This window comes from Marmota monax, unplaced genomic scaffold (assembly GCF_021218885.2).
Source record: "Marmota monax isolate L192 unplaced genomic scaffold, Marmota_monax_Labrador192_F-V1.1 WCK01_AAM20220418_F8-fsc00024, whole genome shotgun sequence".
Classification (NCBI taxonomy): domain Eukaryota; kingdom Metazoa; phylum Chordata; class Mammalia; order Rodentia; family Sciuridae; genus Marmota; species Marmota monax.
The window spans coordinates 14,300,533-14,312,826 of record NW_026695224.1 but is presented as its reverse complement, the minus strand read 5'-3'; the positions used below and the strand labels follow the sequence as shown (position 1 = coordinate 14,312,826).

General features: G+C 33.1%; 1 protein-coding gene across 3 annotated transcripts in view; it reads left to right on the top strand.

Annotated features, from left to right (window-relative positions):
• Cdh8 (cadherin 8) overlaps positions 1–12,294 on the top strand; it is a 362,712-nt gene that overhangs the window by 339,492 nt on the left and 10,926 nt on the right. The window contains exons 11-12 of one of the 3 annotated variants that reach the window (XM_046434742.2): positions 8,151–8,402; positions 9,647–9,829. In XM_046434742.2, coding sequence (XP_046290698.1) covers positions 8,151–8,402; positions 9,647–9,829 — 435 coding nt within the window. Of the gene's footprint in view, positions 1–8,150; positions 8,403–9,646; positions 11,732–12,294 lie in introns of those variants that run through there. The other 2 variants (XM_058575820.1, XM_046434741.2) reach the window with 2 other exon arrangements.

The window sequence follows — 12,294 nt, the reverse complement described above, 5'->3', positions numbered from 1 at the left end:
GACTCTGGGATAAAGTATGCAAATAAAACTGAAGCATTATCCATAGATCTATAGTCGATCTCTTTAAACAGACTTGGAAATGTTTTAGGACACCAATTAGTGACTACAACATCGTCTTAGTCTGCTTGGGCTGTTGTAACAAAATATTCAGACTTGCTGGCTAACACAACATAAATTTATTTCTCACAGACCCGAAGTTCATTGTCAAGGCGCCAATTAGGTAAGGGCTCTTTGCTTGACTCAAAGGCAGCAATCATCTTGCTGGGTGTTCACATGATCACTTCTTTGTGTGCCCACAGAAAGAGAAAAAAGGAGAGAGCCTACTCTTTAGTGTCTCTTCTTATAAGGAAGATAATCCCATAGGGTCAGGTCTTATACCCTTAATCTTCATCACTTCCTCAGTGACCCCATCTCCAAATATAGCCACACTGAGAGTTAGAGCTTCAATATAGAGAATGTGAGGGAAACAATCTTTGGGGAATCCATAGCAAATACTGTCTTAATTACTTACAGAAAAAAAAAACGTATTAATGTTACCTGAAAGAATATTCTTTAATTTTCACTTCTAAATGCTTAACTACCAAATATCAATAATGAAAGAAAAAAACTTCTCTAAGAATCAATATAAGGGATAATCATTCAGTATGTATTACCTACCCTGAATAAAGAACTAATGCATCCAACTTCAGCCAGTAAAAGAGAAGTTCAGTGTATACCTCTTTTACATGTTGGTATTTCCAAAATTTTAGAGCAATTTTCTTCCTCTCTGAGCCTGCTCTACTTGCATTTAAGCATCCTCAGTTTATTGCTCTCAATAATGCCAATATAGTTATGCCTAGAGAAAAGCTTACAAACTGTCAATATTTCTCTTGAATTTCCATATGTGACCCTAGGCTATATATGCCTTCCAGTAGCCAGAAAATGAACTCCCTTTCTGATTTATTTTGAAACATCTATAATCTCCTATATTATTAAGTATCATGAGAAGAAATGAACATGAGCTGCACAAAACATAGCTTATCATTACATAGTCGTTTGTTTACTTAGCAAATGTTTTCTGAATACTTACTATACTTCTTAAAATGGTTATTTGGTTTTTTTTTGGAAGTTTCCTACTTTATTTCTGCATCTCCAGTGCCTACTATATGATTTCTGTGTAATAGTGTCTTGATGAAAGTATAAACATTTTATAAGATCGTGTAACTAATTTATCCAGAGAAATCAGAGACAACTTGTGGGAAATATTATCCACAAAAAAAGTTATTTTTAAACATAGATTCAAAAAAATATACATGAATATTCACAATTTGAATTATGTACAAGGAAAGGGAGAGGAATTTTTAGGCAAAAGCAAAAGCAAATATAAAAGCCTTGAGAAACAAAGATGTTTGACACACCAAAGGCTAAGGTGCCTGGAACAACTAGTAAAAGGAGTGATGCACACATGCAGCTGGAATTAGGCAGGGATTAGAACATGCAGCAGGTATGGGGAAAATCATAAGTCTGTAATCTGTAAGGGAAATAGAGAAATTCTAATGGTCCTCTTTCTCAGATGTGCATGTGGGCATGTGTGTATGTATGTATGTAGGAAACCTTAGTCCTTCAAGAGGTATGCCTCAGTCCTATAAGAGAAATATTAAAATTCTAAATATACACTGTATATTTATATACATATATCTGTATTTTTATAGATATAGGTATTTATTTATCTCAACCTATACAGAGAGTGCTGAAGTGGCATTCCATTTCTATTGATAAAACATTATCAGAATGATATGTTTATTGAATTCTGTAACAGAAATTTTAATAAGATTCGATAGAAGGATGGATAAATGAATGGATGGGAAGGTAGACAAATACTCCCTGCTCTTTCATTTCTTATTTTTAAACATTTCTTTTTCCTAATGTATCAGTGGGGTATTCAGTTTCGTGAAACTAAACTCATTCTAAAGAAAAGTGGGTTAAAGGTCTGGGGTTGTAGGTCAGTGGCAGAGCACTTGCCTAGCATGTGTGAGGCATTGGGTTCGATTCTCAACACCAAATATAAATAAATAAAGGTTCGTCTACAACTTAAAAATTATTAAAAAGAAAAAAAGCGAACGTTTCAAGAATCCATGCTGTGTGCCAGCCCTGTGCTGGAAATAGGGAATAGTTTTGTATTAAAAGTAAGGTTAGTCTCCCTGAAAGGCTTTTATCTTGATGAGATAATATACACATACATGTAATAGTATCTATTTATTTTTATAAATTCAAAGGACCACTGACTAAACATTTCAAGAGATGGATTTTAACATGGCTGTTTTTGATGATGACTCTCATAACTTCCAGTAAAGTTCCAACAAATTGTTTGGACAGGAAAAATTATGAAAATTAAGATTAAAGTGAATGTTTTTTATTCATGATCTGGTCTCAGTGTCCAAGGTAATGCTTACCTATAATAATAAAAATGACTATATTGTTTAAAACTAGGCAAATCTAGTACTTGAAAATGATTATTTCTTTTCTGATTCATTCTTTACTACTTTTTGCTATACGTCTTGTTTTTCTCAGCCAAAGAGAAAGGAACTTCACCACTACTTTCGTAATATTATCATTTGACATGTGCCAGGTGCAATAGATCTACTTTCAGTCTCCATCAAGTTCTTTGATGACTTCTGACTTCCTTCAACAGTCAGTTATAAACAATAAGTGTATAGAGAATGAAGCATGATTCTAAAAATAATCTCATTCTTCCTTCCTGGTATAATGCTCATAAATAAAACATTCCAAGTGTATGAGAGAACAGAAAAATCCCTCACTGGAAGAAATCATGGGGAATATCAGTATTTGAACATTTCATCTCTCGAGGGTATTAGTGAGTCAGGGGATGTGGTTAAGATATGTAGCATGTCCAGTTGGATATGGTCCATCTTGCAGAATGCCAATTGCTTTGGCTCGCCCATTTCTTAAATAGAACCTAAGTATACTTCTACCTTTTGGAAAACTCAGTTATTATATTCCAGAAATATCAATTAAAACATCATATGGTATGCATGTATGAGTTTCAGTGATTACTTTCTCTCTTTTCTCATATATTTTCTAGTTTTAAAACACATCTCTGTGTTTTCTTCAACAAATAGTGATCAGAAACTACTCTTCCATTTTCTGTGCTCAGAAAGATAAAATGAATGCAACACATGCAGTAAGCAAAAGCAACCATAAAGGGAAGAATAGGCTAAGATGCAGGTACAATAAGTTAACATAGAATGGAAATGCATGAAATAAAAGATGGTTTTTCAATAATGTAATAGTAAAGTTGAAGCCATGCTTAGAGGTGGTGAAAAGCTGAGCTATTCTCACTTATATGACTGTGCTTATCCTTTGTATTATTGGAAAATATGAAACAAAATAAAATAGAAACTGAAGAAAAAAAATAAAAGCATATCAACATATTAATAAGCAATTAGAAAGTCTTCCAATAAACATCATCAATCATCTTACTAAATGCTGAATTCAACAAAATTTATCATGAATTTAGTTTTTTCTTTAGTTTCTCTCATATACACATAAAATTTAATTTGAGCTATTTCTTAATATAGACATTTAAAGCTACAAATTTCTCACTAAGCACAGCTTTAGTTGCATCCCATACATTTTGGTCTGTTGTATTTTCATTCATATTTATCTCACCATATTTTCTAATACCGTTTTTTTGCTTTCTTCTTCAACCCATTGATTATTGAAGACTGCAATTAAGACCATGTATTTGTGAGTGTCTGAGTTTCTTTCATATTAATGATTTCTAATTTCATTTAATAGAATACATAATTTGGAGTTGCTGAGAGAACAATCTTTGTGCCATTTATATAATTTTACATTAATTTGTATTTGATATAATTTATGCTAAAGAATATTTCAAGTGTATTCAAGAAAATATTTATTTTTCTGTTGTTGACTGGAACATTCTATAGGTATGTGTGAAGTATAGCTGGTTTTATTATTGTTTAAGTGTTCTATCTTCCTCTTGATTTCTCCCTCATTATTTTAAGCATTAGTAAAAGTGAAATTTTGGAATATTTAATTATTACCTTTGAATTTCTATATGTAATATGCTCAAGAATACATTAGATATACAATATTTTATATATTGCTTTTTATAAAGAGAAATCTCTTCATTTATACTATTTTTAAAACTATAATATTTTCTTTACTGATACTTTTACTTTTTAATGTGTGTTTGAATTACCATCTGGAATTTTTTGCTCTCAATCTGAAGAAAACATTCTTTAATAAATACTCATGCAAATTTTGTTGGGCTTTTGTTGCCTGGGAATGCCTCTATTACACATACAGACACATGTGTGTCTTGATCATATCATATCTTGGCTGACAATTATTATTTTGTTTCATTCAGGATTGTAATCATGTTATTTCACTTCCTTCTGGCCTCTACTTATACTATAAGAATTTAGCTGTTGATCATATTAGTCACTTTGGAAGTGACTGACTTTACTCTTGCTTGCAAGATTTTTTTCATTGTGTTTGACTCTCAGGAATTTTACTATGATGTGTCTATTGTCTTGTATAAACATTTCTTCATTTGCTGCTTTTCTCCAGAAACATTTCCAGGAATTTTAAATCTGTTTTCTTTTATAATATTCATCATTTGCCCTGGGAAGCATATCTGTGTACTCCTCATGCTATCATACTGAAATGGAATTATCTGATGAGATATATTTTATAAGTAAAAAAGAATGTCTTAGAAGATTACTGAAATTAAGAATAGTGTGCAAAGGGGTTCAATCTCTATTACTAAGAAGAAAAAAAAGGAAAAATAGAAGACTGTAGTATGTGTATACCATTTTATAGTCCTACCAAAAAAAAGCAATTATATTTTGTATATCAGCAGCAATGCACTGAAAATCTAATTTTCAAAGGTAGTTAATTTTAGGAAGGTTTACTATAGCAACAGAATATATGCATCATCCAATAATAAATTGAACAAGAATGTAAGAAATCTCTTTTAGCCAAAATAAAAAGCTTATTGATATATATTTAGGAAAATAGATAAACCTTGATCATATCTTTATACAGAAGACTATGGTCATAAAGTTATTGATGCTCTCTAAATTTGTTTCTATTTGATTACAATCTTTACCAGAGACCTTATAGGAATTTTCAAGGGATTTGATAATCAGCCTGACTCTATATTTATGAGAGAACAGCAAATAGACAAAAATAGCTCATACACTTTAAAGAAGACATGATTGGGGAAAGTGCCTTGAAAAATATCAAGATTTTAATAAAGTTCTAACTCATAAATGGATGCCAAATAATACATAGTTAGAAAACCAGACTATTGGAACTGAATAGATATTCCATGAAAGGATGAGAATGCAAAAAAACTGATTTGTGAGAGAGAGCATTAAGAATCAGTGGATAAAGGATAAGTTATTTCATAATTAACCTTGGGAAAATAAATTAGAAGTATGGGGAAAAAAATCAATTTCATATAATGACTTAAATCAGAAAGGTAGCATTATGAAACCAAATTTTATATAATCTTTAAAATAAGGCTTAAAAACACTTGTGATGAGATTGATAAAATTGACTGTACTGAAATTAAAATTTCAATGAAATGAAAAATCAGCATAAGTTTTAAAGAACAAACTGCAACTTTGTAGAAGTTATTTGCAACATGTAAGATTTTTTAAATGATCATAAATACATTAACGTGAACTATGTGAAACCATTATGTTATGTTTTTAAAATTGTTTTTATTTTTTAAATACATGGCATGTTATGATTTTTGATATATGCAATATTATAATTTTATTTGTCCTATTTTTTTAAAGTCCTCAAATAAATTAATACTACATACAAGCGCCTATGCAAAACTAGTAAACACACGTGCACACACACACACACACAAATTCACAATCCAGTAGACAGGTAAATTGACATTGCCTACAGTTGGTTGGTAAAACTTAACAAAAATAACTCATTGTCTTCCTTTATCTACTCAACAATTTCCTGTGTAAATAGGGAAACAATGTAAGCCAGGTGTGGTGGCTGTAATACCAGCAGCTCCTGAGGCTGAGGCAGGAGAATTGAGAATTCAAAGAAAACCTCAACAAAAGTGAGGTGCTAAGCAACTCAATGTGACCCTGTCTCCAAAAAAATACAAAAAAAAATAGGGCTGGTGATGTGGTTCAGTGCTTGAATGCGATCAGTTGAACCCCTGGTATCCCCCACCCCCAAAAGAGTGAAACAATATATGCAAATTCCAGGATTAACACAAAAGTTTGAGCATGTGTTTAATGTTAGATTTACCAACACTTTTCTAAGTGATAAAAGAGATTTTTTTTTTCTGCAACAAGCAGCATTCTTGCAGCAAATTCTAAATTCCCATTATAGACTACTTTAAAGAGAGAATATGCAAAGATACTTCTGGTATAAATAATGTCATCCACAAAAGACAAAAGCCCCATTGTAATTTTAATAATTGCATCTTAAGGAACAATTCCCAGCTTCTGTTTTGAACTGTGGTGTATGAAATCACCCACAAATGTTCCCTGCACTAATTAACTGTACTCAAACTTGTCATATACTTTCTGAAAATATAACACAACTATATATTCTGTATGTTTTGAGATAATGTTCCCCTGCTTTTAGCTTACTGGTATTTCCTTCTACGTCATGGAAATAAAGATTACTGGATCATTTGGTGTATCACTGCTTAACTCCATTAGAAACCTCCTTTTGCTCTGCAAATTACTATATAATGAGGCACAGCCAGAAGAAATTTAGGAAAAAATATTGTTAAATCAGAGTGCTTTTTCTGTTTGACTCCTTACTAGTAAGGCATTATAGGCCTGTTTTTATCATAAAGCAAAAAGACATCTAATTATACGTCTGTTCTTAGGAATGACTCTTATTTTCTGGGAAATTGTAATATAGTAGTATATGGCTAAGATTAACATATTTACTTAAATTCATTTAATGAAATATGTATCTACCTATTTGAGTATTTTAGAAACAAGTAGGACACTGATGTCCAGAAATTAGACAGCAATGGTTTGAAATGTCTGCTTTAATGCACAATGATGAGGTTGCCCAATCTTCTGAGACCTGAAAATTTATTGATATCTGAAAAGAAAAAATCTCAGCTGAAATAATAATTACACAAAAAACATTATATACAGTAGCCAAAAATTTGTTTATCTGCTTTTGACAATAATACCAATATGAGATAATTAGTATATATTTGTTTTTCATTAATCAGAATTTGAAAATAAATTAATATGTACAAATAAATTAATATGTATAATGCATGAGATGGTGATAAATAATAAACAAAAATTTGGTGTTGCTGATAGAATTTCAAAACCATATTGTTAACATGGAACCAATCGCTTCTTAGTAACCAGTTTTATGTCAAACTGCAGTTTTATACTTAAGTATTGCTCCAGGTAACCAGTTACCTCCCTGTAACTAATTCACACACACAAAAAAAAATGGAATACTTTCTCAGATGACTTCTCACTTGTTCTTACTTGTATTACTAGTATACACAAAGTTAGTTTACATGATTTTTACATGTGTGACAATCCTCCAATTGGCAGTAAATGGAGCTTTTGTTATTTCTTAGTATAAACACTCAAAAGCATAATTATCTCTTTTATTAGGTACCTGTGGGAGTCAACAAAGTACTTTGATTTGCATGCTATATTGTCATCTAGTCTATGTTTTAATATAGAGTTTCTGGAACCAATCTTCCAAATACGGTGGAATTCTATCCAGTCAACTTTGTTCAGTGCATTATAAAGCTAAGTAAAGAGAATGGAGACTTGAGAAAATGTATGTCTTCCAAAAGAACCCTTAAAACTTGAAGATTATTTTTATAAAATTAATATTTTGTAAGCATATGGTGCTGGTAAAACTCCATTAGTTCATTATTGGGCTCCATGCATTCAACCCATTATTGTTTGGTTATTTTAACTCATGACAAATGAAAAAGTGGGAAGTACAAATGTAAAGAGAGCTTGAGAGGTCCACTAGAGTTGGGATTGTCTTAAGGTTTGCAGGGGATTTACGAACTAGGAAAACAAGTGTTGTTTGGATAGCCATTTTGAAGTGATTAAAATTATTCTAATTTTCACTCTTTTCAGATAATTCCCTCAGCATTTTGGCAAAGCATAATGGATTCAACCGCCAGAAGCAAGAAGTCTATCTTTTACCAATCATAATCAGTGACAGTGGAAATCCTCCACTGAGCAGCACCAGTACCCTGACGATCCGGGTCTGTGGCTGCAGCAATGATGGTGTTGTCCAGTCTTGTAACGTTGAAGCTTATGTCCTTCCCATTGGACTCAGTATGGGCGCCTTAATTGCCATATTAGCATGCATCATTTTGTTGCTAGGTAGGTATTTCCTTCATAGCCTCATGGTCACCATTTTTCTGGTTCATAAATGACTGTAAATGAGGACAGAAAACTCTGTCCTGGCCAGCATCAGCATTCTTTGAGGCAAGAAGTATTTCCTTTTTCCACACTGTGAGGTCACTAAGAGGAAGTCAAGAAAATGTTATGATAGTACATGTAGAATTGAAGAGAATGTTCAGTGCCTTTTTCAGACCCATCATCAGTGAATGATGAACAATGTGTAAAAACAGAATATGGTGGTGAAAGGGGGAATGAGCCTTTCTGTGTTTGTAGCCTCTATTATATAAGATCTCCAGATCTTCTGATGCAAACACACCAATTACTGTAAACAGAGTATGCTATTTGATGCCCATAATACTATTGTACATAAGCAGGGTATAAATTGGGTTACTTAGTCCATCAGATCCTAAAGTTTAATCAGATAAAATGAAAACAAAAAGAGTAGACACAATAAGTTGTCTTCAAAAAGATTGACAAAACACAAAAAGTCATATCCAATGCTGTTCTTAAAGAATAAAACACCTTAAAGATGGTGTCATTTACTATCTTCTTCACTCAGTACCTTGGATTTAAGCCTAACTTACCTCTCTGACCTATGTTTCTCCAGTAGCCCAAGTTTGATCAGGGTACCTAGTTACGTGTTCTTACCCCTTTCCTCACCATCAGGTCGATGTTTTCAGATTTAGGAGTTCCAGCTTTCATTAAGAAGCTGCCCATGTGTGTTTAACGTTTACTCTGTGAAAACAATTTTTTTTTAATCTAGAGGACCTTGAATAATAGTTAAAACAGAAAATAAACAAAGTTGGAGCTCACTAGTCTGTTTTTTTTAATTTTAATTTAATTTTATTTTTTAACAGAAGAGAGACATGGAGCTAAAGGATTTTCAACAATTTACCCAAGAGATACACCAAGTTAGTCCTGCTGCATTTTGATTTCATACCATTAGAGCTGAAAACAGTATTAAATGTATTCTTCACCACAACGGTCTAAAAGCCTATTTATTTAACCCAGCATCATCACCCTTTAATAAACAGTAATAATCTGGAATAACACTTACTCAAAATTCAGTGGCCAATCTTCAGAAAGATGTTTAGCTAAATTTCCTAATAAAGGTGATTAAAGCCACACACTCATAAATGCCCCTGTCTCTTAACATATATGATGTACTGATTATAAAATTATATGTTACTAAGGTTAATTATTATTTGGCATTTTTCCTACAGTCATTGTGGTGCTGTTTGTAACTCTGCGGCGACATAAAAATGAGCCATTGATTATCAAAGACGATGAAGACGTTCGAGAAAACATCATTCGCTATGACGACGAAGGAGGAGGGGAGGAGGACACAGAGGCTTTTGACATTGCAACTTTACAAAACCCAGATGGAATTAATGGATTTTTACCCCGTAAGGATATTAAACCAGATTTGCAGTTCATGCCAAGGCAAGGGCTTGCTCCAGTTCCAAATGGTGTTGATGTCGATGAATTTATAAATGTAAGGCTGCATGAGGCAGATAATGACCCTACGGCCCCACCATATGACTCCATTCAGATTTATGGCTATGAAGGCCGAGGGTCTGTGGCTGGCTCCCTCAGCTCCTTGGAGTCCACCACATCAGACTCAGACCAGAATTTTGACTACCTCAGTGACTGGGGTCCCCGCTTTAAGAGACTGGGCGAACTCTACTCTGTTGGTGAAAGTGACAAAGAAACTTGACAGTGGATTATAAAAAAAAAAAAAAAATTCCATGGAACTGAGCATTCTGTAATATTCTAGGGTCACTCCCCTTAGATACAAACCAATGTGGCTATTGTTTTAGAAGCAAGTTTAGCACCAATCATCTATAAACTCAACCACATTTTAATGTTGAACCAAAAAAAAAATAATAAAAATAAAAAGTATATGTTAGGAGGTTATAAATCTTGTGGAGTGTGAATTAAGTATGTGGAGTGTCTAGAAGTCTTTGGATATTTGATATTTACCTGACTACCACAGACAAAGATTGGGATCCTAGCTAATCTTTAGAGAAATGGTTTAAAAAGAGGAAAAAATCAAAATTAAAAGGTGCTTTCTTAGAAAAAAAAAATGGACCTGCAAGGAATCTGCTGCTGATTTGTGTCTTCTTCAAGGATTTTTATGAATGCAAATGGTTTTTTCCCCTTCACCAATAAGGATCCCGCCACAAATGATAAAGCAATACTTGGTCTGCTGTACATTATGACTTTTTGGAGTTTCGGGAGGCCTCCTAGATTATACGGTACGGTGACCACACATTGTACATAATTGTTGGCCCCACTCACCAGAGACTGAATAGCATCTTTAAATATTGTGTCGAGCCTTAAAATATTCACATGTTCGTAATCCATTCCAGGGTGGGGATTGCCAACTCAGTGGTGGGAGGAGAGAAATCCCATTCAAACAGCTTGTTTCTAGAAGCAGGATTCCTCCTTCCCTCCACCTCATCTTCTTCCACAAGGACACAAAGATAAAACTTTATCCCATAGTGGACTAATTAAGAGACAGATGGTTTTATTGCTAGCGCGTGAATTTATTTGTTTAATCCTCAAAATAAATATTTTATTGATGTCCATTAATGCTTTTATTTATTAAGGTTGGTACTCTATAGATTAAGGGACTATATGGGAAAAGAAACCTAAATTATATCCATTATTAAGACTTTAGATTGTTTTATATAAATATATATACAATGAATGTTTAATACATGTACATTTTGATGAGATAAGTATGGAAGGCAATATTATGAAAAGGAGAGCTAATAGTCTCTTTAGAGTAGGAAGTGTTATTGTGACTGGTGATGGCAGGAACAGCATTTTCCCAGAGAAACTAAAGGGACTGTTTTCTATTTTGTTCATAATCCTAGTATTTGGTGTTTTTACTACAAGCACAAACATCTGAAAGTATATTGATTCCTGTGAATATTTAAACTCTAGACTTTTAGATACCTACCTAATGCCCTGTCCAATAAACATGCTTCAAGTTGCCCCTACTATTTTAGAAACAGGAACTGATTTGTACATAATTTTACTGCTTCTGTTTTTAGCACTTCTGTCCCTGATCACAGTGATCCACAGAATGTTTTAGGCTACAAAGAAAAAAAAAAGAGCAGAACTAGAAGATGTGAGCATATTTAATTTGTAATGCAAACCTGCCATTTAGGAGTAGAAAATGTATGATAAAACTCAAGTATTACATGCAGATCATTTTAATTTTCTACTTTGCTTTAATGCAATATTGTTTATTTACTCCATGTATTGTATTCAGAGAAACTCCTGTATTGTTTCCTACTTTGTGAAATATATTTTTATAAATACCTTTGTTGTCATCATTTTTTTCCAGCCAAATGAAGACCTGATATTAACAAAATTATCAACTCTAACTGATATCCTAAAGGGTTCTTCCAAATCATCCCAAGGAACACTTTTATTTATTTGAGTCTTCATTATAAAGAACTAGAGAAGAGAAATGGCTTGATAGCTTTCATATAGCAAGATATAAGCAGAAACATAAAAGGAATTTAAAATAACTAAAAGTTTGCCAATTGTACTTTTGGGTACTTCTGGAAAGGGAAGTGGTACTGGGCTGGAAGACTTCAGACAAGATGGTAGGTCTACAACTTATGAAAATGAAGGGATCAGAGAACAGGATTTGACAAGAGAGCCTTAGACTGCAACATAAATCTGGCAAAATTTCTGTCAGTGCATTCACAGGGTTCTGGAATGAGAGACTGTCCACTAGAGCAAGATATCACAGGGTCAATGTAGTGAGGCTCTGGTCACCTGCCATCTCAATCACTGGCTTGGGGATGCCTAAGGAAAGCATGGATCTGGCTTGCAAATTGAAGGCACCAAG